Raw genomic sequence first — 27,999 nt, 5'->3', positions numbered from 1 at the left:
TCTAGCACTGAGTTGGCATTCTAAGACATAGAATGTTGTTTTGTTTTATGATCACAGGGTTCCTGCTGTATAGTAATTTTTATGCCTTTAAGCCAAGGCACAAGCAAGAAGTTCTCTATTTAGTACTTTTATTTCACTCCTTATATGTTTGGGTTATCTTGTGTTTGGGGTAGATTAGGGAAGAGGGCTGGTAGAAATCACAAATGGTGAAATGTCTCAGTGGATAAAAGTCTAACAATCTAAGTTAGATCCTCAGGACCCGTACTGTGGCCCCTGAGCGTGTGTGCGCTCATGCACAGGAGAGAAGGGCTTAAAGAAGAAATTCCATTCAAATAAAAGTAAATTTATACAATAAGCTATAGTAAATAAGATGAATTTAACCTAAAAGCAATAGTGCCATCTAGTGTTTGCTCTTGGTTTTTAAAACAAAAAAGGAGAACCTTTTTTATAATGTGGCTCATAAAGTTAATATTGAGCAATGCAAACTTTTTAAAAGGATCCATTTTAATCTCTGTACAGAATTTCAGTTTTTGCTTTAGTTTATAAAGCTCAAAATTATAAACTCATTGCATATAAATTTGCTGAATGGTTGCCTGTGGTTTGCATAGTTAAATAATGACTATTTTACTTCCTCAAGAGTCGTGGTGGAAAAAAATTCCTTGCTGTACTGAAAGAAATCTTGGACAGGGACCCCCTGTCTCAGCTATGTGAGAATGAAATGGATCTTATTTGGACTCTACGGCAAGACTGCCGAGAAAATTTCCCACAGTCACTGCCAAAACTACTCCTGTCAATCAAGTGGAATAAACTTGAAGATGTTGCTCAGGTAACAGACAATCCTTCCCTCCCTCCACTTTTTTTACCTCCACATCCCTTCCTTTCCACGCTCCCCTCACTTACCTTCCCCCATAGAACAAAAAAAAAACCCAAAACAACAACAACAACAAAAAACCCTTTCTTCAGCTCTGTGTGTGTGTGTGTGTGTACATTCATATACTTGTTGATTTTGTGTGAAGTGTCTTTACACAGGAGATTTCCATTTGTTGGATAAATTTTCTATTTTCTTTACTTTTTGTTTTTTGGTTTTTTTTTTTTTTTTTTTTTTTTTGGTTTTGTTTTGCTTTGCTTTGCTTTGCTTTTTTGAGACAGGTTTTTGTGTGTAGCCCTGGCTGTCCTGGAACTCACTCTGTCACCAGGCTGACCTCAAACTCTGAATCTACGTTCCTATGCCTCTTGAGTGTTGGAATTAAAGGCATGCACCACTGCCTCCCAGCTTTTTAAAGATAGATTCTCATTTCGTAACTGTGGCCACTCTCAAACTTTCAATCCTCCTGTCTCAGCCCTTAAGTGCTGGGATTGTAAATGTGCACCATAATACCGAGCTTGTTGGGTGATTCCCTGCAGGAGCTATTTTTGAGGTTTTAAATGCTTACTTATTCTACGTACCGTCCAGAAACTTTGAAGACTTCAGGGATCCTGGAATCTGGTGGGGTGATTATGCCCAGTGTTAACAACAATTACAATAGTAGTTTAAGAGCCGTCTATCAAAGGGGGTGTAGTCAGCCCTGGGTACCTTCTACCAGTTTCATCATAGGACCTCAAGTGGTTTTATTGTCTTACTATGTAGCCCTGGCCGGCCTAGAACGTCCACACCCCAGCCTCAAACTCACAGATATTCACCTGTCTGTGCCTCCGAGTGTTGGGTAAAGCCATGCACCACCATGCCTAGCTGAGTTGCTTTTGAGATAAGCAGCCAGCTCAAGGGCATCCTTTCACCACTGCAGTTTAAGAGACAGAGCTCTCTAGTACTGATCCTACCCAGTAAATTGCTGTCATGGGTACAGGATACTCAAGAACACCCAGCGAGAGATAGCGAATACCAAAGAGAAAGACTTGCTAAGCACTGAGCTTTGCAAGGGCCAGAAATCAAACTCTTTTCCCTACTCTCCCTCTGAATCAGCTTTCTTCCCAAATGTCTGTCCCCATGAGACTGTGCCCTGTAAATGTATCATACCCACTGGAGGAAGGCTCTGCATTCCGCAGAGAGATGGCAGAGGCAGCTCAGAGTCCTCTCCAGAAGACCCAGGTGTAGCCACAATTATACATCTTCCACGTGTAGGTCCAGCTCTTGCCCAGGAGTCTTGGTTGTCTGATGTCCAGTTAGCATTTGTGAATAAGATTTATTATCCATGAAAAAGAAAGTAGCCATTATTTAGTTCTCATGAATTACTTATATTTATTCTGATTTGAAGAACTCAGATGTGTTCTGATTAATAAAAGATTCTGTAAAGTAATCGATTTCTTTAAAAATTCATTTAAAACTTGCAGGGCTTGATAGTGCATGTGTGTGCCTTTAATTCCAGCACTTGGGAGTCAGAGATGACTGTCTCTGAGTTCTAGGCTAGTCTGGTCTACAGGGGAAATTCCAGGACAGCCAGGGTCTACAAACCTGAAACCCTGCCTCAAACAATCAGGCAAACAAGCAAGGAAGGAAGGAAATTGATTAAAAGTAACATTTGTGATTTTATTTTGAGCTGTTAACCTCCTCCTTAGTCTAAGTGTCCGCTAGATTGAGCCCTAGCTTAGGTTTATACGTGAGCTTTACCTTTACAGGCTTCCTGATTGTTTCTGTCTTCTTCTTTGTCCTTAAATTATGTCATGGCTAATGGTTGTAGAATCTACATCCGAAGTGTCTTACTCTGTTCATTAAGCACATAGGAACCTTTTAAACATATGTATATAGAATGTTTCAGAAACAAAACCAACTTTGTTAGTTTGCCTCTGCCACGATGTTTGAGGCATTCAGTAGTTAAGTTTCCTTCTTTTGACTCACTGTCTCCCGTATGCCAGGAAGATACAGTACTTTTGTCTGTCAAACTTCTGACCCAGTTTTAACTTTAAACAGCTTCAGGCACTCCTGCAGATTTGGCCCAAACTGCCCCCCAGGGAAGCACTGGAGCTCCTGGATTTCAACTATCCAGATCAGTACGTCCGGGAATATGCTGTGGGCTGCCTGCGACAGATGAGGTATCTCTTTATGGGACCAACCTGGGGCACATAATTACCTGGGTGGGAAAGAAAGAGGGTGGCTCTTTGAATGTTGCACAGGACAGGTAAGGGTCAAAGGAAGCTTGTTTGAGCTATGGTGGCCAGGTCGTATGAGCTCTTACCGTAGTGCCCTCTGCTGGCCCTGCATAAACAGTTTAGGTACAGTAAGCCTCGCTTCCCATTTACTATAGAAGAGAGTTCTGAAACCTTCCTTAGTTTACTAATGTCTGCCCCGGGCCCACCCCAGAGGCCAGCTTTTCCACAGTGAGCAGCCATAACAGTGTTGCCTCTTTCCTTCACAGTAGTCTACTACTCGCCCCATATTAAAAGGGTTAGTGTTTTGCAATGGAGGAGTATTTGTTTATTTTCAGAAAGGATGACACTGGCTGCCCTTGAACTCATTGTAGCCCAAGGCCTCGCTTTGATCTGTCTTACATAGTTCGGTGGGCAGAAGGACCTATGTAAACTCTCTAAAGTGGTCTGAGAAGCAGCCTTCCATCTTTATGCTTTTGTTTGTAGTTTTTTTTCTTCTTCTTTTTCTTTCTTTATAGTTTATTATGGGGGTTGGATTTCTGAGACTCTGTGTAGCCCTGTCTGTCCCAGAACTCTCTCTGTAGCCCAGACTGGCCTCAAACTCAGAGTTCTGCCTGCCTCTGCCTCCTGACTGCTGAAATTAATGGCATGCATGACCACCACCTGGTTTATACTTCTGTTTTTAATACTAGCTATTGGTTTTTATGAGTGGACATGGATCATCATAATTATTTAATTGATCAATTAAGATTGATGTTTAGGAAGTTTTAAAAATGAAGCCCCAGTTGCTTTGTCTCCCTGTGTTTGCACCGGAGGCCTGACGAAAACACTTTGTGCTCCAGGTTAAGTGTTCAGTTTTGGAGGGAGATACTGAAATAATTATGTTGCCCCATGTGGCCAATTCTGACCCCTCCCTCTGGTGAATGTTAGTGCTCTGAGTTCTGTTTCTCATTTAATGCTGTGACTTGGCCCCAGTTTCATCTCAGGTACCCATTTTTGTAGCTAGTTGTTGGGAAGCACAGTGAGAGGGCTGGGTATTCTGACCTCCAGAATGGCTGCGCTTGCCTGTGATGGCAGAGGCCACTGACCAGAGTATATTCAGTCCTTTAATAATAATGTGTTATGAAGTGTAGCCGTTATAATCCCTGCCTAAAGGTGCATTCATTTCCTTGTCCTTCAATCTGTTTGATATGAAGGTTTTAGTTTACTGATATAGAGGAATGAATTACTTAAAACCACATGATAGCAAAGAAAAAAAAACAAATCATTAAGGCTTTCATTTTAAAAATACTTGTTTGACTAAATACAAAATGTGTTAGGGAGATCAGAGTTGTTCTCAGGGACCTGTGGGTTAGTAGCTCAGGAAGTGAAACTGGTAGAAGCCTGATGTCCTGAATAACCACTTAGAAGGAGAACGAAAAAATTTGCTCCACCATGTTATCCTCTGACTCCCACATGAACACTGGCACACACACCACACATACATGTCTCACGTACAATAGAAATAAAGAATTATGTTCAAGTAGCCATTTGAGGGCAGGGGTGTTACTCCTGGCTGGCTATACTTGTAAATCATCAGTTGTAACAACTTACGAAGTTTGATAAGAATGTTCCATGTGCCAGGCAGTGATGCCCACATCTTTAATCCCAGCGCTCGGAAGGCAGAGATAGGCAGATCTCTGTGAGTTCGAGGCCAGCCTGGTCTACAGAGTGAGTTCCAGGACTGGCTCCATAGCTACTGTACATATATATGTATGTATATGTACATATTCCGTGCATCTGTTCTTTGATGCTGCTCATCCCCTCCCCGCATCTGAAATCTGCATCTTTTGGTCAGCATCCAGTGTGGTACAGCGAGTGTAAACATAGGACTAGCCTGGCCCGGAAGTCCCAAGTGTTGTTACCAGTTAGCATATGGGTTTGGTAGGGTCTTTTTCTGTCACTGGCGGCTGAGTTTCTCTCCCCTTTGTTTCTTTCAGTGATGAAGAGCTCTCTCAGTATCTTCTACAGTTGGTGCAAGTTTTGAAATACGAGCCTTTTCTTGATTGTGCCCTCTCTAGATTCCTGCTAGAAAGAGCACTTGATAATCGAAGGATTGGGCAGTTCCTGTTTTGGCATCTTAGGTGAGTCTTTCATGTTTCAGCCTGAGAACCTGGTGTGCTTTAATACCTGATCCAGTGTGATGTAAGGCATTCAGTGGGACCGCCAGAGGCTTCTTGGTCTCCGCTCCACCTGTAACTTTGCTCTGCTTTGGTGTCTTCTTCTTTCATACCAGACTCTACTTTTGTCATTTGGGAAAGTCATTCAGGAAACTATCCCATGATCCTTTCTGGATTTTAACTAAAACCAATAACTGATATATTGTAATATTTTCTAGCAAACTATTTTTCTGTTTAAAATATTTAATTCTTATACTTGAATATGTGTTTTGATCTAATCCACTCCATCCCTCCCCCCATTCCTCCTCTGTCCCTCAGTCACTTTTCCCTTCCAACTTCATGAGCTCTTTCTTAAAAATGAACTAATTGTTTTAATATGTGTTAGCTATGTGCTGTTCTATTTATTCCTTTCAGAAATTTGTGGATAATATATACCTTTAAATTTTATTTTATGTGTATGGGTGCTTTGCCTGAATGTATAGGCATAGTTGTATGACTGGTACTTGTATGGTCAGAAGAGGGCATTTGTAGATGGAAGGTTCTGCAGCCTTTCAGTCCCCCCACCAAAAAAAACCCACAGAAGCTTATGTTAATTATAAACTATTTGGCCTATTACTTAGGCTTACTATTAACTAGCTCTTACACTTAAATGTTTAGCCATGTGGTGTGGTACCTTTTCTCAGTGAGGCATTCTCATCTTGCTTCAGTCTGGCTGGCGACTGACTCTGCCTTACCTCTCCCAGAATTCTCCTAGTCTGGTCACCCCACATATACTTCCTGCTGGGCTTTTGGCCAATCAGCATTTTATTAGACCAATATGAATGACTAATCTTTACAGTGTACAAGAGCATTATCCCATAGCATTTTCCCTTTTTTCTTTTCATAATAAAAGTCCAGAATCTAATCTTCTTTGTGTAGCTTTTTCTCTGACCATTATCCATAACAACTTGTAACCAACACTCTAAACAAAGGCAAACATCCATAATTCTTTTTTGGGGTGGGGAGATGTAGGCATAGTTTTCTAGGCTACTTCCTGCTGATTGGGGGTGCTGATGATCTTCTGGAGACCCAAAGAAAATTTAGGATTATGGTCAAATCCTGACTGGAGTACCAGTTAGGCTTGATCATCTCAGCCTGCAGTGTTGAAGCTGTTCTGGATGCAGAGCTCAGAAGAAACTGCAGCAAAGGTCCTCTGAAATGTTGGATCATCTGGGCCATCTGCTCCTATCAGAGTTTTTTTGGGGGGGGATCTTCCTTGATCAAACCTTATTTTTCTTAACCCAGAATGAATCCACAATATCCCATTTCCTGTGGAAACGAAAGCAAAACCTCCAAAGACTTATTATTAATTATCTCTTATAACTTAAATTAGCCTATAATTCTTATCTATGTTTGGCTACGTGCCTTGATACCTTTGCTCAGTGAGGCATTCTTATCTTGCTTCCTCTATGTCTGACTGCATCTCTGCCTTTCCTCTTCCCAGAATTCTCTTAGTCTGGTCTCCCCACCTATACTTCGTGCCTGGGTTATGGCCAATCAATGTTTTGTTTAACCAATACGAGTAACAAATCTTTACAGTGTACAAAAGCATTATCCCACAGCAGGCATTGGGTACCCTGGAAATGTAATTCTTGCTTTATAACTGTTTTGTTATATGTAATTTTACTATGTTAAAGCCTTTCTTTTTGTTTAAACAGAAAAAGGGGAAATGATGTAGGTGGGTCTTCTTTCTATTGGTTAATTAATAAAGAAACTGCTTGGCCTCATAGGTCAGAACATAGGTGGGTGGAGTAGACAGAACATAGGTCAGAACATAGGTGGGTGGAGTAGACAGAACAGAATGCTGGGAAGAAGGGAAGTTAGGCAGACGCCATGCCTCTCCTCTCTGGGTCAGAGCCAGCCGCCAGGTCAGACATGCTGAATCTTTCCCGGTAACCTCGTGGTGCTACACAGATTATTAGAAATGGGTTAAGCAAGATATGAGAGTTAGCCAAGAACAAGCTAGATATAATGGGCCAGGCAGTGTTTATATGAATACAGTTTGTGTGTTGTTATTTCGGGGAATAAGCTACAAGGCGGCCAGAAGCCGGGTGGGACGAAAAGCAAGCCTGCTTGCCTCCTCACTACACTAGAGCCAGCAAGATGAACTTGGTTTTTGCTGGGCAAGCTTGGTGGCCTGAGTTCAATCTCTAGAACCCATGTAAAGGAGGAAGACCAACTCGCCACAATTGCCCTCTGACCTCTGTGTGCCCCCTGTGGCTGTGCCCCACTGATGTCATCACGGTTGTCCTTAGATATTCACGTGCCCCCCCACCTCCATGGCTGTGCCTCACTGATGTCATCACGGTTGTCCTCTCACCTCTATGTGTCCCCTGTGTCTTGAACCCCTGTCATGCACACGCAGCAACAACAGGAAGAGAGGAGAGAACTGGCTAACGGCTAATCGTGGCATCAGTCTTACTGACTCCAGCCAAATAGACTTCTTTTTCTGTCCAATTCTCTCTAAATTCCTAAGTTACATTTCTTTTTCCTTTCATAAGGCAGATTAAGTAAAACATGGAAATGTTGGTTTTTAGAATTAACAGAATTACTGAATTAACTACTAAACACTCAGAATGTCTAAGTCCTAACCCTTAATACACCAGGGTGTGACATCTTACTATTAAGTGTTTGGGAGCAGCTCCCTACCTGCTTGGGATGAGTATCTCATGGTAGAAAGAAGAAAGCAGTGTTCCCTCCCCATGGTCTAAAGTGTTTGATAAATAAACCAACTGAATATTGCCTTTCTGCAGGTCAGAAGTGCATATTCCCGCCGTGTCTGTCCAGTTTGGGGTCATCCTTGAAGCATACTGTCGAGGAAGCGTAGGGCACATGAAAGTGCTTTCCAAGCAGGTATGAGCTTCTGTTTATTCAGTTTCGTGCACAATGATCAATTGAGTTTATCAAATGCGATTTCTCTGATCGCGTATTTCATTGCCTGTTCAGTCAGTTAACCTGATCAGTACTATGTGGGAAAGGATTGAGTCTCATGAAGCCCAGGCTGGCCTCGAGCTCACTATGTAGTTGAGGAAGACCATGACCAGGAGATCCCCCTGTCCTAGACTTTTGAGTGCTGGAATCCCTGCCATCGCATGGTGCTGTGTCTTAATTTACACTCTGCTAGGGACTAGGCTCAAGGCTTTGTGCTTGATAGACAAGCAGTCTACCACTGAGCTACTTCCCAGCCTTCAGCACTTGTTTTAGAAAAACCTGTCAAGAAAGGAATTTTCAACAAGCTTAGAATTAAAGCGTAAATAAATAACAAATGGAACACAATTAGCCAGGCTTCTCATATTTTCTATATTAATAGGATGCCTTAAATTTTAATGCTCTATACATATTTCATGATGAACACAAGGGAGCCGGTCTTTGACTGGTTTTTTCATACTGAGATTATTGAGGTGTAAGCCCACAGGGATCATGATTTCTGTAATTCAGAATCCTTGTTACCGTTTCGAGCTATATGCTGATGCCTAAAATTGTGATATGCTCTTACAGTCAGGAGGTATTGTTGATATTACTGTAAGTTACTAAATAATTACCAAGAATCATACTGTTTATACTGCTTTAAGTATGCTGTCTTTTTATGCTCCTGATAATTCACCAGTATGTACATAAAACCCAGGCTGCCCCAAATGCTGAGATTATAAGAATGTGCTACCATTCCTAGCTCTTTTGCCTTGCTAAACAAGCTTCCATAGGCTTTTAGGAGATGGCTATACCTTTTGGAAAGCCCACTGTGTGTTAGTAATAGCTAACATATATTCACAACATGAGATGATATCATTAATCCCTGCAATTCAGAACTCAGTGTTCATGGTGGCCATCCTTGTGTGACTACCTTTTCCCCTTCCTCCATTCACCCTTAATTCCCGCCCTGCCCTTTGCACCTTCCCTCCCCTGCAAGCATCTGATAAGTGATCTTTATTTCCAATCATATTATTTTCCTCTTTAAATCCCTACAGTAATTTTTCATAACACTGAAAATGCAAGTTTTCTCCCAAGGTCCCACTTGGTTCCTGCCTGTTTGACCTTATCTGACCACTCTCTTCTCACTCCTTGTTTCAGATCACACTGCATATTATCTCTGTTCTCTGGAACATTTAGTGCACCTTCTAACAAGGCACATGTAATCAGTCCCCCTTCCCTCTTCTTCTTGTGTCATAGGCATACACTCTATTGCTAAGTTGTAGCCGCATCCCCTTTTTTCCCTTTTTAGAGAGAGAGAGAGAGAGAGAGAGAGAGAGAGAGAGAGAGAGAGAGATACAGATACAGATACAGATAAAGAGGCTGGAAGGTGGCATAAGATCCTCTAGAGCTGGAGTTAAAGGTGGTTGTAAGCCATCCACTATGAGTTATAAAAATTAAACTCCAATTCTCTGTAAACACTCTTAAACACCGAGCCATCTCTTCAGGCCTAGTCTCCATCTTGACCCACCCTGTTTTTCTATTTAAAAACAAAAATTCTATTTTGAGGCAGCCTCACTTTTTAACCTCCTGAGTGAAAGTGATTACAGACTTGTGCCACCAGGCCCAGCCTTTACTGTTTCCATGACTGATGAATTCTAAGAGAAAGACTCTGTGCCCTTTCCATGGTGGGTGGGGTGCAGGCTTGCCACACCACAGCATATGGAAGGCAGAGGATAGCTTGTTGAAGTTGTTTTCTCCTTCAGGCAGTCCTGGGAATTGAACTCAGATCTCCAGACTTTGCAGCAAGCACTCTTACCCTCTAAACTATTGTGCCAGCCCACCATCACTATAAAATTGTTAAATGACAATTGTTGAAATACTTAAAAGTATTTTTGACTTACGATATTTTAAGACACTATTCCAAGAAATGAATATCAACACAATTATCAATGGGGCATAGCAGTTACCAACTTTACAACATGGAAGAAATCCTAATTTGTACTAGTTCAGAAAGTTCTGGTTTCATAGACCACTTTTCATCTGGTTTCCTTGTCACCAGTGTTTGTAGAGCCCCTGAGTCTGCTGAAAAATGGAGTGTCTGTGGTTTTGACAGATGACTAACTTGGCAAGCACCAGCCATCTTGATTTTATCATCAAGTTACATAAACCCATCTTAATTTTCTATGAGCAAGGCCTCAGCTTCTCTGTTGGGAAACTACGTGCTATTTTCCTACATGTAGGAAACTACATCCACATCCTTTTATAGTCTTAATGGTTTTCTTGCATGGAAGCAAAGTTCAAAGTTTTAAAATGAAAACATGATGCAAAATGAGTTCCCTGATAATGGGATTTCAAACCAGTGTGTATTGTGTTTGCCTCGTATATTTTGTTTTTCTTTATACGTGTTTGCTATTATTTGTTGTTTCTAGATTTAATGACATATGAAATGTTTCTTCTGGTTTATGATTGGCTATGATTATTGTGCCTCAGCAGACGGAGATTCCAGGCACATGACGATAGGTTTTGCCAGGCATGGTAGCACATATCTTTAATTCCAGCCCTAGACAGGCTGAGTAGCCTGAGCTACATAAAAGGCTCTGTCTAAAACAACAACAGAAAAACAAGGACATGGGCGTAGGCAGTAAGGTTTCAGTACCAGGACCAGCAGGTTACATCTGTACATGGCCCCCACCTGCACCCCGTGCCATTGCGTAGACCAGCTGGAGTGGTTCAGATTGAGAGATATTTCAGATTCCCTATTTGATAAACTGTAAAGTTGAATACAGCTTCACATCTGTCTGAAAATACCCAGTCTGTGCCTGCTCACTGTCTCAAATTTATAAGATATCATTTGATAAAGGACTTAAAAGTGATACCTTGACCGGTAAATGATAGTAAGTACTGTGTGTAAAATTATTCTTATATGAAGGATCGTGTATGTGTGTTTGGTTAGAGCTACTGATAAATGTGAGTGTATAATATATTATTTTTTAACCATATATTAATTATCGGGATGGGGAACCTTATTTTTCAGGTTGAAGCACTCAATAAGTTAAAAACTTTAAATAGCTTAATCAAATTGAATGCCGTGAAGCTCAACAGAGCTAAAGGAAAGGAGGCTATGCACACCTGTTTAAAGCAGAATGCTTACCGGGAGGCCCTCTCTGACCTTCAGTCGCCTCTGAATCCGTGTGTCATCCTCTCAGAACTCTAGTAAGTGGCCGTCTCTGCTTTGCACAGTGAGGAGCCTACGAACAGAGCAGTGCAGAAGAGTTGAGTCGCTATGTCGGGAAACTGGTGGGACTGGCTGTTAGCCCAAGGTCGTCCAATGTAACTAGGGAAGGAAAATCTCAAGAGTCTTCGGAGACTGTGTTTATATTCATGAGGCTGTGGAACTACTAGCTAGATTTATCTGAGGAATTAATAATATTGTAAATTAATTTCTTTCAGTTATACATAATTTCAGATGTGTAGAGGAACATACATAAGCCAGCTTTAAAAAACGATTTTATTATTTTTAATTGTGGGGGCGAATTCAGTGTTCACAGTGGCCAGAGGCATTGAATCCCCTAGAGCTTGAGTTACAGGCTGTTGTAAGCTGCCTGCCTGACTTGGGTGCTAGGAACTGAACTTGGGTCCCTCCAAGAGCAGTATATGCTCTTAACCACTGAGTCATCTCTCCAGCCTAAGTTAGTTTTGATGCAGGGTCTTACAAAGCTAGCCCAGGCTAGCTTTAAACTCTTTGTGTAGCCCAGGCTGACTTCGAACACATAATTCTCTTGCCTGCTGAGGGAGGGTAACACAGGCATGTGCCACCATTCCTGGACATATTATCCATTTTTAAGAACTGCAAATCCTGTATGAGCAAAATGTTGGAAATCATGACACATTTACTGACTTCCTATTTTAAAACAAGATTTAAATGAATCTCTAAACTATTTCCCATCTTTTCATTCATACAGAAGTGGAAAGTTATAATTTGTGTCAACAGCAGTATTCAGAATTGAATCCTCATTGTGAAATAAAAAAATCCAGGCTTGAGATGTGGCTCAACATTTAAGAGCCCTTGCTGCTCTTGCAGAGGACCAGGGTTTGGTTCCTATCACTCATGTCAGATGGCTTACAATAGCGTGTAACTCCAGCTCCAGGGGACCCGACATCCTCTTCTAGCCTCTATACTGTGCACATACATGTGCATATACACACATAAGTAAGATTCTAGCCTCTGTATTATGCACATATACACACAAAAGTAAGATTCTAGCCTCTGTACTATGCAATGTACATGTAAATATACACACATAATAAAAATGTCTTGTAAAATGAAGTTTTTTGTAATCCTAATTTTAATGCAGTAGTGTATTCTAATCTTTCACTCAACAAACATAAAAAGTTAAGGAAGTATAAGAAAACAAGGAGAAATTTCAGTTGGAGGTAATCAAAGGTCAGGTGCCAGGTTTCTGCTTCATCCATTGGCATCAGTATATGCCAGCCAGAACTGACCTCAGGGTTCCTTTTCTACCCAGAGAAATTTCTCTGACTTTGACTTGTGTAGACTCTGAAAGAAATAGGTGAGGGGTTTGCATGCCTGATGCACATTGTTGTACTGAAGTGGTTGATTCCCCCTTGCTGATTTCAGTGTTGAAAAGTGCAAATACATGGATTCCAAGATGAAGCCCTTGTGGCTGGTCTACAGCAGCAGAGGTTTTGGAGAGGACTCAGTTGGAGTGATCTTTAAGAATGGTGATGGTAAGTCCTGGAATTTTCACAGCATATTGGAAAGGTGTGTGTGTGTGTTGGTGTGATAGCAGCCAAGAGGCCACTACCAGTGTTTACGACATTAGCTCCTTTCTTTCTGAGAAATCACTTCTACAGTTTAATTAGTTAACTAATAAGCCTTCTATTTTGTCATATAAAATAAAAATATTAAATCTTTCGATGAAAAACTTAAAAGTAAAGGCTATCTCTGTACATTCATCATCCTGTTGTGTGTCATTGCCAGAGTCTCATTTTTGGATTAAGCTGATGACCCAGACGTGATAAGGAAATGCCAAAGGCAGTCATGGCTTGTAAGCTCCATGGCCACAAGGAAGCCCTACAACTGATTAGCTCTAAGGTCTTCATCTCGTGAGGGCATAACATCTCTGTACCAGAATCCTTAAAGGATTCACAACAAATAACTTATTTATACGTGCTTGCAACTTCTTAGTAGAACTTCTTCAAAGTGATTCATGTTGCTTGAGATAGTGTTTCACTCTGTAGCAAAGACTGACCTCAAACCTGTGATCCTGACTCAGCCTTCCCAGAGCGGAATCACATGAATGTGCCCGCATATCCAGCCCTCATGATGTATTGCTAAATATTGTACTCCAGTAGATTATATTTTATTACTTTGTTATTACTTTGAAATTATTTTGTTCAAAAGTACTCTTTGGGAAGCAGGGAGAGAGGAGAGACAACTTTACATAACCCAGGTTGGCCCTGAACTCATTACGTAGCCAAGAATGGCCTTGAACTCTGCTACACTCCCCACCTCCAAGTACTAGGATTACAGTGTGTACCGCCATATCAGGCTGAAAGTACTCTTTAACTTTTATTATTTGTTATTGTTTTGGCCCCAAATCTCACTATATAGTGGCAGCTGGCTTCAAATTTTCGATCTCATGAGTGCTGAGACTAGAAGCACTCATGGATATGGGAAATGCTGATCACTGAGCCTGTTTGATACAATGAATATGGGCAATATTAAAATTGGAGGGAAAACTTCAGTGCTTGGTAACGGGTTTAGCAAATCCGACTAAATGCCTAATGTTGAGTTAACGAGTGGGGGAACAAGATGGCAAGTGCATCTAACTGAGAGGCATTTCCCTTAGATTTGCGGCAGGACATGCTGACGCTGCAGATGCTACGCCTGATGGATCTACTCTGGAAAGAGGCTGGTTTGGACCTTCGGTGAGCACTCTGGTGCATCTGCTTATTTCGTGGTGTTTTCCTCCTGTTGAGGCCTTCCCTTCCCTTTTGATTATTGTTCATAATAATAGTACGACCTTTTACAGTGTGCGCCCAATCATTGCTCTGTTTGAGTCTCATCATACTTAAAACTGCGTGTGCTTGAGACTCCAGAGGAGGGATTTGGACTTTAATATGATTGGAACAAGCATCCAGAATCAAGTGCCAGGTTACAGTTTCAAGCTTGGTGGCTTTCATTTTGAGACAGGGTCCATTATATAGCTCAGGGTGGCATTGAACTTGCTATACAGGCAAGATGGACTTGAATTCATTATCCTGCCTCAGTGTTCCAAGTGCTGGGATTCCAGCCATGTGTCTTTGCACCCTGCAGAACTTTTTTGTAAAAAGATTTGAGGTCATTGCTGTTTACTGACTAACAAAGGCACTTTGTTAGCTTCATATAAATAATTTCTTGCAAACCTCACAGCTCCATAAGGTTGTGTTTCTCTTTTTAGCATGTGAGAAAAATCAGGACAGTAATGATTTTAAAACACAGGGTAAAGAAAATATTAAGTAGTGCCCATTTCAAATCCAGGACTGTCAAGACTCTGCTTTGATGTCTTTCTATCCGTTTACTGCCCTATTAAAGTGAGAAAGCAGTATGGGAAGACATGTCCAGTAACCCTTTGTTTGCCAAAATATGATGGTACTCAAAATACCTAATTGCCTTCTTTGTGTTTTATGTTTTTAAACATTTGTGTGTGCACATATTACACCACGGGGACACATGTGGAAGTCAGAAGACAGCTTTTGAGAGTTGAGGTTTTGGCTTCTATGGATCCTGGGGAATCAAACCTCAGGTTTGGCAGCAAGCACTTACATCTACCGAGTAATCTTATCTGCCACCTTGTTTGTATTTTAAAGGAAGAGTCTTTGTTTCTAGATCCTTCTGGAATATACTTTTCCAGTACTATTAAGTAAAAACAATCTAATGTGATGTTTTTTTTTTCCTTTCATGGTACTGTAGCTATGTAATGTCTGTGTTTTGCCCTTTTATTGAAAATAGCTTTGTCCCCTCACAAAATCTATCCTGACTGCAGTTTCTCCTCCCTCACCTCTCCTAGTTCCTCCTCCCCTCACCTCCCATCTAGATCCAGCCCCTTTTATTCATCATTAGAAAACAAGCAGGTTTCTAAGGGATAATAGTAAAATAAAATTTAGTAAGTAGGATAAAACAAAAACTTAGCACATCAGAATTGGGCAAAACAGACAAACTGAAGGAAAAGACCCACAAGAGAAGGCACAAGAAACAGACCCACTTGTTCTCACTCTTAGGACTCCCATAAAAACTCTAAACTGGAAGTCATAATATACATAAAGGACATGAAGGATAAAAAGATAATAAAAAACATAAAATTAAATCCAGGCAGTGGTGGCCTATACCTTTAATCCCAGCACTCAGGAGGTAGAGGCAGGTGGTTCTCTGTGAGTTTGAGCCAGCAGAGCAAGTTCCAGGACAGCCAGGGCTACACATATGTTGCAATTTATAATAAAATAGTTTCACATTAGCCCATAATGGAGTATAATATGGGTTTATTTAATAGGGGATAAACTCATAGAAAGGGTGGCGATCCGCTTTACACACAGAGAAAACCTGTCTCAAAAAACAAACAAACATGCAAACAAAAAACAAAGATAAAATTAAAAAAGAAAAGTCCTGACATGACATTATGATTCTGTTGAGTTCATTTTCTGTTGGCCATCTATTTCTGGGCAGGCAGTCTACCCTTAAGAGTAGTTTGCTTCCCCAGTGAGACTCCCTTGGAGGAAACTAAATTTTCATTTGCAAGTGGTCATCAATTGGACATAGCTTCTGGATTAGGATGGGAGCATCTGTCCACTTCTTTCAGCTCTAGGATGCCATCTCAACAATCACCCAGAAAGGGCCAAACAGTCACTATGTGGTATATTTTCCTTTACTTTAATGAGTTTCTGATTAACTACTTAAAAACGCTGCCATGTGTGTGAATGATTGTTCCCTCCTTAGCCACTTATAAGGAATATATCAGATAGAGAGTAGAAAATGTTGTTTTTGTTATTTTTGAGATCAGATTTCTACGAAGAAGTAACCTAGGGGCCAGGGAGATATCTCAGTGGGTAAAAGAGCTTGCAGCACAAACACACACGGCTCAGTTCAGTCCCCAAATGCCACGTTGGAAGGAGAGACCCCGAAGCACAGTCATATAGACGCAGGAATATAGCAACATGAAGCAGCTTGAGGGAAGAAAGGTTTGTCTGGGGCTAATGGTTCAGAGGATATCATTCCACCACTGTGGGGAACTCACCGGGGGAAGACCAGCTCCTAGCCTTAGACAGCAGGGGCTGCTGGGCATTTTCACAGGTTGCAGGTTTGGCTGTAGGATGGGCCTTCGTCAGTTACAAAGACTGAGCTGAAGACTGGCTGCTTAATGCTGTTCCTTAGTCCCGTCAGCCTTGTTGAAAACCCCAGCCCAGTTGCCTCTGCTTTGGTTTTGTCCGTTCCATCCAAAGTTGGCATACATTTAGTGTCATGAACATCATTGTAACCCCAGATAAGGGAGACAGCCATGTGTGGGAGTGCTGGATGTGTTCTCAGCTGCTGTGCAGTAGGAAACATCAAGGGTCCAGTGGGATATTACTGGCACTTTGTCCTCTGACCCCATATTTTTAAAGTGTAGGGCTTTGAGTTTTTTCAAACGCCTATCTCTTTCTTACCAAACCTTCTTTACTGTTTCTATAAATATCTGTGCTCCAGTGTGCCTTTTGTGTTTGTTTTTCTTTTGAGCAGCTGTTCAGGTTGAACTGGGTCATGCAGCATGCACTCCCAGTCACTCCCAAATGTTTGGGTACCTCCTATATGTTACTATTTTAGTAACAATGCCATGCTTCCGTTAACGAAAATACTTTTGCTCATTTAATTTTCTCTGTTTTCTCATGATACTCTGGTGTCTTTCATGTCAAAAGCAGACCATTCATAAGGCATAAATATGTTGACACCATGTCTTTTGCTTAACAATTAGTTGTCAGTTAGCTTTTCCTGTCAACTGAAAAGTTGTCAACCTCAAATCTGCCTGACATTCAGTAGACTTGACAGTCCTCTGCATCCTGTGTCCCTGTGCTACACGTCAAATGAAAATTGAGTAGTTGTCTTCACTTACACATCTGAGTTTTGCTGATAGAATTTTTTGAGGCAGGCAAAGGGGGCAGGAACTCTCCATTATGTAACTGGCTGTCCTGTAACTCATTCTGTAGACCAGGCTGGCCTCAAACTCACAGAGCTACCTGCCTCTGCCTCATGAGTTGTGGGGCTAAAGGGGTGCGCTACCATGTTTGACTCTACTGATAGAATTTTCTCACTTACAAGAGACTGTGCAAAAGTTGTATGTTAGATATTTGATGCTATTGGTGTTGGCAGGATCAGGAAAGGAAGCATGTGCAAGCAAGGGAGAGTTTACACTCTGACCTTCGTCACCCTGACTGTGGGGCAAAGGAGGGATAAAGGGCTGCTGCTACCTTCCTCTCAGTGCAGTGTGTCCCATGCTGTTTTCCCATGAAAGTAACATTGTCCTTAGGTCAGAGAGTGCAAGAAAGAAAGGTAAATGACAGAAATGTTGCCATGCGCTTCATAAAAAACATTCAGGGCCAAGGAGGCTCCAACGAGATGATTAGGGAGGGTTCCAAGAGTTTGCCCCCAGCATGACTTCTGTCAAACTGTCTTTCAGATGAGGGTGTTTTTTCCTTCCCATTGTGAATGTTCCATCCTTAAGTCACTGATTGCTTTCATCATTGCTTGCTTTTGAAGAGGAAATTGTTGGACTTGTTCCTAGTTTGGGCTGTAAGTGGGTTGCAAGGGGGTGCAGGAAGCAAGAAAGTGCACTTTAACCCAACCGTGTTTGCTTTACATGGGTTGTGTCACAATAGGCTGCCAGGCACTAGTGAAAAATTTAATGTTCTTCCTTAGTTGTCTTTTTAAGAAAGAGAAGTAAATTAATAATATAGGCTTAGTATTTCAGTCTGCCAGAACGTAGTTCGCCAGTGGTGCTCTCACTTAAAGGAATATACAATGACTGAATTGTTTTTTAGAAGAATGCTAGAAACCAGCACAGTCTATCCTCTTATCTCTGCTATACACACTAATGCACTCATTGCCCACACACAGTTTTCTCTTGTCTCTCAATCCTTGTATGACCTGTAGGACCCCCATGCCATCTTTCCAGCAAGTCATATCTTCTCACTTTGCTTGTGTATTCTGCCTAGCCCTGTCCTCTAGCCTAGCCTTCCTGTCCTCTCTCCTATACTGTTTAAGTATAGGGCTTTGCTTAGCTCCTCGGGTTGGCCTTGATCTTACTGTGTAGCTCAGACAGCCTTCAAGTCTGTGGAAAGGGCGATGTTCCCACATGGAGCATGCCCAGAGCCAGAGGAGGAAGTCAGGTGTCCAGCTCGATCACTCTCTACCTTGTTCCTTTGAACAAAGGTCTCTCACTGAACCTGGAGTAGGTTGTTGGCCAGCAAGCCGCACCAGCTCCCCCAGCCTGGTCTCCACACCACACCCAACTTTCTATGGAGATGTTAGGAGGTCTGAACTGAGAGCTTACAATTGCATAGCAGACATTTGCACCCACTGAGTCATCTCTTTATCTTACAGAGATCTTTTAAAAAGATTTTTAAATTTCTAATTATGTCTATTTGTGTATGTCTGTGCGTGTGAGGGCAGGTGTCCTCAGAAACCAGAAGACACCAGACTCTGGAGCTGGAGTTACAGGCTGTTGTGAACTGCATGATGTGGTTGCTGGGAATTGAACTTCCATCCTCTGTGAGAGTAGCGGGTGCTTTTAACAACTAAGCCTTCTCCCCGCCCCATCCACAGAGGTGTTCCTGGGCTTCTGCCAAGACCTCTCTTCATAGTGACCACACTCCCATTGTGCCTCGTTGCTTCATAAGCTCAGGGAGGATAGGGACTGCTTATTTCTGAATCATGTCTGACATCTGGTAGAACGTGTGCCACCCAACCGTTTACTGAACCCATGCATCCTGTCCTTCGGTTGGTTGGTTGTGCTAGGGCGCTATAGAGACCTTTCACTAGAGGAGTGGTGTGGCGACAAGCAGGAAGCCCAGCTTAGAATTCTGAGGTGAAGGTTGACAGAGATTTGGACTGGGGTATGAGCAGGTAGGGTGCAAAAGCACTAAGATTCTGAGTTTGTGTTTTCTGTTTCCTCCACTTCCTCATTTCCTTCCCATTTTCTTCCTCCCGATCCCTCCCCTTCCTCCTCTTTCTCCTTCTTCCACATCTCATAGCCCAGAACGACTTTGAACTTCCAAAGCTGTCTCACTTTCAAGTTCTAGGGTTACCATTCCTAGGTCTGAGTCAGTTTTAAGTCTGGTGAACTAAATGTTGGTTATGAGGAGAGTGAAGGAAGGCCATAAGGTTGTGGATGGGAGTACTTGGAGCGTGAAATTACCTTAATAAAGATGTCATTACATGTTTCATAAAAAATGATTCTGCTTCCAAAGATTTAGAGTAAAAAGCACATTGTTTATCTAATGTGCTTCTGTCCATCAGTTCAGGCAAATCCAATATTTCACAAGCATAATTATGTAGCAGACAATGCATTAGTTACAGCATTCCGGTAAATCATCCCATCCGCTGGCCCAAGATTATTCTCTAGCAGAAGATAGAGCTTCTATTTTCCATGTGGTGTTACCGAGTGGTGACAAGTCTGACCATGATAAAACTCTTTTCTTCTATGTCAAAGGAAAAACTTAGAAAATGAATGTTTCCCCCATGGGAAACATGGTCCCTTATGTTTTTTTTTTCTTCCAGGATGCTTCCCTATGGCTGTTTAGCAACAGGAGATCGCTCTGGCCTCATTGAGGTTGTGAGCACCTCTGAGACAATCGCTGACATTCAGCTGAACAGTAGCAATGTGGCTGCCACAGCAGCCTTCAACAAAGATGCACTCCTGAACTGGCTTAAGGAGTACAACTCTGGGTGAGTGTGTCACCATCGCTTCTTTACACAAACACAAGCACAGATAATAGTGACCAGACAGAAGTGTTTGCATTGTTGATTGCCTCAGTCAAGACAGAATGCCTCGTGAGCCTTATTAAAACTTAAAGCATCTACCTTATCTCAGTGTTTAGAAGCTTTTCACTATGTTAGAGTGTGTTTTTAAGATAGCGGGCTGAAGCTGTTGTTTACAGCATAAACTTATATGTGACTATATGGACTTAGGTTTCTAATAGGTTAATTCTTTTTAAAAGATTTGTTTATTTTTGTTTTGTTTTTTGGGTTTTTTTAGGAGGGGAAAGGGAGGTTGAATGTCTCTAGTCCTGGCTGTCATTGAGCTCTCCATGTAGACCACAGAGATCCTCCTGCCTCTGCCTCTAAAGTGCTGGGATCAAAGGTGTGTGCTGTCACTCCCAGCCTTATTGTTATTTCTGATTAAATGTACATGTGTGTGGGTATGTGCACATGGGTGCAGGTGCCCAGAGAGTCCAGAAGGTTCAGATGCCCCAGAACTAGAGCTACAGGTAGTGGGACCAAACTCAGATGCTCTAGGGGCCAGCAAAGCTCTTACCCGAGAAGCCATCATTCTAACCCTAATATGTTAATTTTATGATTTAAGTAAATGAGTTTGTATAGTCTGTGATATTTCCAAACTAAAAGAAAAATATTTAAAATTTTATCCTTGGCTGAGGATATAGATCAGTTGGTAGCTTTCCTAATATTGGCAAAGCCCCAGGTTTGATCCCTAGGACCACAGGTACTTACTTAGTGACACATGCCTGTAACCTCAGCATTCAGGAGGTAGAGGCAGAAGAATCAAAAAGTCTAGGGTCATCCTGAGCTATAAAACCATGAGACCCTGCTTCAATAATAATATAAGAAGAATAAGTTTATTTATGGTAAGGGTGATGAACAATATCACTCTTCTAGGAAATATTTTGCTGTGAAGGAAAGTGTTTTACAAGTACTTTTGGCTAACCACTTAAATCAGATTTAAATTTTATCATTCACATTGTTCAGGGACTTTCATGTGAGAATTGAATCAATTTCAGTCTAACAGCCTTCCCCAAAGGGGCTGTGTCCTGGCTTCTGGTTGAGGTCACTGACCAGCATGGTGAGAATGACAGTGCTTGACTCTGGAACCTGGGTGCTAATCTGAGACCACCCTGACTGAGAGTCTAAGAGAGGAGGGAATTGCCATGGATTCAAGGGCAGGCAAGTTCCTTGGTGATTTTGGTTATAGAGTAAGACCTTGTAAACTAAAAACTGAAACAAAAGCTAGTTTTTTTTAAAAAAAAATATTCCTAGGCCCCAGGATGGTATAGCAAAGCCATGGTGGCCTCTCACGGTACCATGCATGTAAGCGTAAGTCCCACTGGCACAGGACTCCTAGGACACAGGGACTTAAATGGCTGAGGCTCAGTGAGGTGATGTCCTGAAAGCGGCCTGACTCTCCTGCCTTTCGGGCACCACGTGGTCCTTCGGCTTTGGTTTGTTGGTTTGAGTTCTCTGCATGGTTGAGAACATCAACATATGGTGTAGTCTCTCCCCCACACTGGAGGCCTGATCAACTGCTTCTCTCTCTCTGTCTCCAGGGATGACCTGGACCGAGCAATTGAGGAGTTCACCCTGTCCTGTGCTGGCTACTGTGTAGCTTCTTATGTCCTTGGCATTGGTGACAGGCATAGTGACAACATCATGGTGAAAAAAACTGGCCAGGTAAGTTGCACTGCAGAAGCCATGGGCTCGGGTGGCATTGAGTTGTGTTTTTGTCTTTCACTTTTCTCCCTACCCCATTTCACATACCATTTTCTTTACATGATCAATGGTTCACAATTAGGCAGTGAGCATTTATTTAAATATTTAACATTTGCTATTGCTATTATTTAAAAGTAACCTGTTCTCTCATTACAAAAATTTGTATTTGGCTCTGTGGGTTCAAGGCCAGCCTGCTTTACAGAGCTAGTCCCAGGACAGCTAGGGCTGTTACACAGAGAAACCCTGTCTCGAAAAAAACTTTAAAAAAAAAATTAAATTTTAAAAAATTAAAAAAAAAAGAATTTGTATTTGGTGCTGGTATGGTGGTATGGACCTATAATTAGAGCATCCAGGAGACTGAGGCAGGAGAGTTGCTTGTTTGAGACCCTGTCTCAACCTATGTAAGTGAAACTGGAAGAAAATAACAAGGTGTGGGCTTGAGAGATGGCTCATTGGTTAAGAGCACTGACTGTTCTTCCAGAGGACCCAGGTTTGGTTCCCAGCTCACAACTGTCTGCAACTCCAGTTTCAGGAGGATCTGATACCTTCTCTGCTTCTTCAGGCACCAAACACATGTGTAGGCAAAGCACTCAATACAAATAAAATAAAAATAAATAAAATCTTGTAAGAAAACAATGCTTTGAAAAAAGAGTAGAATAAAATGTGCTACCTTGTCTTTTTTTTCATTTCTTTTTAAAATTTACTTTCTATATACTTATTTGCCTGTATGTATGTTTGTGTGCCATGTGCATGCCTTGCCTGTATGTATGTTTGTGTGCCATGTGCATGCCTAGTGCATATAGAAGCCAGAAACGGGTGTCAGCTCCTCTAAGACTGGAGTCACAGAGAGTATTAAGCTGCCATCTGGGTGCTGGGAACCCAGACTGGGTCATCTCCTGAAAGAGCAGCAAGTGCTCTTAATCACTGGTCACTGAGCCATCTCTCCAGTCCCGAGTTTTTTGTTTTAATTTTGGAACATCAGGCTTGATCACTGTAGGAGCTGGGAGAAATGCAGGTGGTATCTTTCTAAGGTAGCTAGGGAAGCCAGGTGAGGTGATTTAATTTCAGTCTTTTCTCAATTATTTACAACTAGGTTTTCTCCGTAAATGTTTTTGCATTGTGCACAGGCATAGAGAGTGAGATGGTCCAGTGGCTCAGCAGAACTGAGAAAATGGAAGCCTGAGGGTCTAGGAGAGCCATAGCCGGCTCTCAGAAACCAGGGAACTAGAGCAATGCTCTCAGCTTGTGGGCCGTGACCCCTTTGGGGGTTGTGAAACGGGTTGCCCGAGACCATCAGAAAACACAGATGTTTGCATTACAATCCATAACAACAAGATTACAGTTATGAAGTAGCAATGAAAATAATTTTATGGCTGAGGGTCATCTCAACATGAGGATCAGGGGAATGACTCAAGTACATAAGGTGGGTGCTGTGTAGACTGTGCTAGGGGAATCGCTCAGGTAGGATGATATATTAAACTGGGGCCTGATATTAAATTGGTATGACAGAAGTCATGCCAAATAGAAATATTGAAGAGTCGCCGGGAAAATAAGATCCCATTTATTTTACAGCTCTTCCACATAGATTTTGGACATATTCTTGGAAATTTCAAATCTAAATTTGGCATTAAAAGAGAGCGAGTACCTTTTATCCTTACTTATGACTTCATTCATGTCATTCAGCAAGGAAAAACAGGAAATACAGAAAAATTTGGCAGGTGAGTATTGCCCCTGTGTCAAGAAGAAGTATCTACCACTTCTCTGACAGGTCACTCACATTTTCTAACTCTTCTGTGTTACTTTCTTGTGTCTGTGATAAAATGCTCCGACAAGAGCAACCTGAAGCAGACAGGACTTATTTTGGCTCGAGTTTAGGGTCTTGCTGTGGGGGAGTCACAGTGGCAGGAACGTTGGTCCGCAGAGAGCAGCACGTTGCTGCTCAGTTTCCATTCTCCAGCACCCCAGCCAGGGAGCAGCAGCACCCAGTCCTCCCGCTGATTAGCCACACAGGCCTGCGCAGAGGCCGGTCTCCAGCTGACTCTAGACTATTCAGCAGGCAGCATCAGGCATCACACTAACAGGGTTGTTTTGGTTTAGGAGATTCTTGGTCTGGTAGCAGAAGATTCGGGTTCTTCGCCAGTTCAGAAGTGACCAGGAAGGAGACAGAGAAAATCCTAACATATGATAAGCTACTGTGTTTTATTGCACCTTCTACCTGTTTCAGAAAATTTTATCCCCAAACTACAACGCTGTTTGACAGTAAGATGCTGGGAGAACAAGCATTTTACTGTCACTCTGTGTAGGGAACAGTAAGGGAGCCTGGGCTTGAAGCAGATGTTACTGGCAGTGTGTTCTCTAGCATTTGTCTTCTTGCCTGTGTTTTTTTGTCTTAAAATGTGGACAAAAGAGGTTGAAGAGATGGCTCAGTAGGTAATGGTGCTTATCAACAAGCTTGGACTTTGAGTTTGATCCCCAGAATCCCATGTGTGAAGAGTAAACTGATTCCCTCAAGTTGTCCTCCAACCCCTATACACACACACACACACACACACACACACACACAACAAAATAAATAAATAAGTAAATAAATAAATAGATAAATATAAACAAAAAGTTCTAATGAGAACAAAAGTAATGGGTGAAGTAGAGGGATGTATCATGTGGACACTCTACTGCATGCTCAGTAAAGGCTGAGACGAACATTTCTTGTTTTGTGGGAATTAGCTGGATGACTCTTGGCCATTATCGTCTTAAAGGGGAGAAAGAGCAAAACAACAAGGAGTGCACAGCATCGACTCTGTTTTTAGGGATGGAAGAGATTAAAAGGCAGAGCCTGGGCGGGCATTCAGAAATGCCCAGGCATTTTAACAATCACTTGTTTAATGTTTCCATGTTTTGTGGTAAGTCAAAGCCCAGGTTGTTGCATTGCCTATTCCTGTAGAAGATTAATTATTTCTGATTTGAAGAGAGAGCCATATGGTTTTAGAGAGTTTGATTTCTTTATGTAAACTGTAGTCTGGGGCTGTTTTCAAAGCATCACACATGAGCTGAAGCTTCTGCTCATGGGGATGCCCTAGCTCTAAAGTTATCTGCTTTTCTTTCTTCCTTTGTAAATGCCCACCTCCCTCGGACACCACACACGGGTGTTATATCAACTCAAGGTTTCGCCAGTGCTGTGAAGATGCCTATCTGATTTTACGGCGGCATGGAAACCTCTTCATCACTCTCTTTGCACTGATGTTGACTGCAGGGCTTCCTGAGCTTACGTCAGTCAAAGATATACAGTATCTTAAGGTAAAAACCCCCTTCTCAGTGTATTTGTTGGTGTTTGTGAGCACAAAGCTCAGTTAGAGCTCCATTCAAAATGTCCACAGAGAACTGACAAAATGGCTCAGACGGGAGGGCTGCTGGCTGCCAAGTCTGAGGATCTGAGTTCAGTTCCTGGAGAAAACTGACTTCTTAAAGATTCCCACTAACCTCTGTGTGCATGTGCCCGTGCATGGGCACGCGCACACACACACACATACATGGACACACACACACATGGGCATATACACATACACAAAATAAATGTAATTATTATCATCATCATTAGTATTATTTTACAAAGAAGACTTAAGAAATACTAACCTCCAGTCATTTTTTTAAAAAATAAAACATCCAAAGGAGTGAAACAAAGTTGTTTCCTCTGGCTTTTAGCCAAAGGGTGGAAGCGGGAAATCTGTGAAGTTCACATGAAGAAGAAGTTTCTAAAGGAGCTGTTAACTTAGAAAATTTCTCCACGATAGAACGGGCGTGCAGAGGAGGTTCTAGGCGGGACTTGTTGCCCACACGATGGGTCAGCAGCTGCCTGACACTGGTTTCCACCGGTTTGCCTTTGACTTGCTGTGTCACGGATCCTCAGTCATCTGACCAGAAAAGGAGCTCAGTGTCTTACATTAATTACAAATTAATTTCATCCTCGAAAACCCTTTGCTAAGGCCATCTGGTCATTCTTCCTGGGTGTTCATCTTGCTCTGCAGGTGACATTTATATGGGAACATGAAAGTGTCTGGGTGGGGAGGCTGGCCACGCCTCCCATACAGTGTGTTTGCATGTCTCTGTCAAGGGTGGATGAAGTCAGACATTTTTCTCTTCATCTTTAGGACTCTCTTGCCTTAGGAAAGAGTGAAGAAGAAGCACTCAAACAGTTTAAGCAGAAATTTGATGAGGCCCTCAGGGAAAGCTGGACTACCAAGGTGAACTGGATGGCTCACACAGTTCGCAAAGACTACAGGTCTTAGCACTGGCCTTGGCTCCCAGTGAACTTGTCAGTTTGTTTCCTTTCCATTTTGCACTTGCACTAAACATGACCCTGCCAGAAATGCAAAGGGAATGAAATCCTGAAACTCAGAGTGAAATCAAGAACGAGGCCTCCCACAGAGCCTGATCCGAACCATCCCGATGCCCACCGTGTTTCTCATGCTGAACATTGCCAACAGACAGCATGGAGGACCTTTCCTGCTGACCTGCACGCCGAGGAATGCTACTAGGGACTCTTTGGGATTTTTTTTCCTTCAGTATTTGGTACTTTACCAGAGGTGTAAATACTTCTTTTCAGTGTTGTGACCAAGTACTGCCACTCAGCCAACAACTCACCATAACATTTGGGGGCTGGAGCTGTTCTGACTGTCCAAATGAGGCTTCAAAGAAAGGTATCTCCCTTCCCTTTTTAAATTATGTAAGCTACAAATTACATTGATTATGTTGAATTTAATTATTTTTTAAAGGAAATATTTTAAATCTGTGAAAACTCACTAATTTTGTTAATATTTATCTATCATGATAGCATCATTCCAGCCAGACTTGCTGAGAATCTATTGGTGGGGCAAATATAATATATATATATATATATGCTGCATATATATTTATAAAATTTCTAGTGGGAGTTCTATATAAAAAGATGTTTCTTTGGTATTCTTCAGCCTGTGTTTTAAAGTTTTACAAAAGCAGAGCTTTTCCTAAGTTACTTTTCAGTTGACCGTAGATCCAGGTCTTCCATCCGCTTTAGTCCTGAGGCACATATGAATGCAGTTTCTCTGCGTAGCTCTGAGAGTTCATTTCATAGAACACAATACTTGAGCAGATGTATCCAAGGAAGCGAGCAAATGAAAAGGAATCTATTTATGGAATAAACTCCAAACCCAAATTTCAGTATTTTAGTAATACGCCAGCTGTTCTTACTATATTTATTGAAATGTATAATAATGTGATTTTTTTCAATGGTATTTGTTGAAATTGAAGTGGATTCATGCCACATGGGAATCTTAATTTATTTGTTGAGGTACCATACAGTTAGGGTGCTAGGTGACGCGTGATGCTGACATGTGCAATAGGAACTACTGGTTGGTGTGTGCATGGACGTTCTTCCTGAGTGATGGCGGAGTGCTCGTCTTAGCAGCACACATACTGAGTACTGTCAGATCCAGCAAAACTACTGCTTCTTCTCCAAAGAAATGGGGAGCCCTCGATCCTCAGTGACATGGGAAAGACAACTGAGTACTTGCCCTGTGACTTCAGTTTTCTATAGGAATTTTATTAAAGATTGTTTAATTTTGTTGTCCTTCTTAATGATCTCTGTCAAATAAATGGGTGGTTTCGGCTGTTTGGGGACATGCGGGCCTTTCTTTGTGGGAAACACAGAGTCTTTGGAACCTGCTGCTATTGGGACTCTCCCAAAATGGCCAAGTCAGTAGAGAAACCAACTTCAGGAGTGGGCTGAGGTTCAGGATCTCTGCCCAGCTTCCCCTTGCTCCACCATGGACAGTCTTGAAGGTCTCTTGGACTGATGGAAACCTAAGGGGCGGGGGTGTTTTCGTCAGTCTGCTGTTGTAACCTCAGCTCGCTGCCTCTACTGCATTCATGTGCACATATGTGTGGGAAAGGCAGCCAGGGTGGTGTGGTTCAGTAGGTAGATACTGACAGACACTCCGTCCATGCTGGCTGAGTTGCTTGTCTGAGAAGAGAAGGCGGAAGGCGGAAAGCTAGCCACCCTCTAGAATGAGTTAGCACTCTAGG

General features: G+C 42.0%; 1 protein-coding gene across 2 annotated transcripts in view; it reads left to right on the top strand.

The window, feature by feature from the left end:
- The window catches only part of Pik3cb (phosphatidylinositol-4,5-bisphosphate 3-kinase catalytic subunit beta), a 108,777-nt gene extending 80,978 nt beyond the window's left edge, over window positions 1-27,799 (top strand). For both annotated transcript variants that reach the window (XM_057768284.1, XM_057768283.1), the window contains 12 exons: window positions 638-826; window positions 2,906-3,027; window positions 5,061-5,204; window positions 8,033-8,132; window positions 11,224-11,402; window positions 12,829-12,938; window positions 14,063-14,141; window positions 19,999-20,166; window positions 21,780-21,903; window positions 23,515-23,660; window positions 25,104-25,236; window positions 26,088-27,799. In XM_057768284.1, coding sequence (XP_057624267.1) covers window positions 638-826; window positions 2,906-3,027; window positions 5,061-5,204; window positions 8,033-8,132; window positions 11,224-11,402; window positions 12,829-12,938; window positions 14,063-14,141; window positions 19,999-20,166; window positions 21,780-21,903; window positions 23,515-23,660; window positions 25,104-25,236; window positions 26,088-26,225 — 1,632 coding nt within the window. In that variant the 3' untranslated portion in view covers window positions 26,226-27,799. The remainder of the gene's footprint in view (window positions 1-637; window positions 827-2,905; window positions 3,028-5,060; window positions 5,205-8,032; window positions 8,133-11,223; window positions 11,403-12,828; window positions 12,939-14,062; window positions 14,142-19,998; window positions 20,167-21,779; window positions 21,904-23,514; window positions 23,661-25,103; window positions 25,237-26,087) is intronic.
- Window positions 27,800-27,999: the final 200 nt, after the last annotated feature.

Source organism: Chionomys nivalis, chromosome 4 (genome assembly GCF_950005125.1).
Source record: "Chionomys nivalis chromosome 4, mChiNiv1.1, whole genome shotgun sequence".
NCBI lineage: Eukaryota > Metazoa > Chordata > Mammalia > Rodentia > Cricetidae > Chionomys > Chionomys nivalis.
The sequence above is the reverse complement of the archived record's forward strand: the minus strand, read 5'-3'. Positions and strand labels throughout refer to the sequence as shown.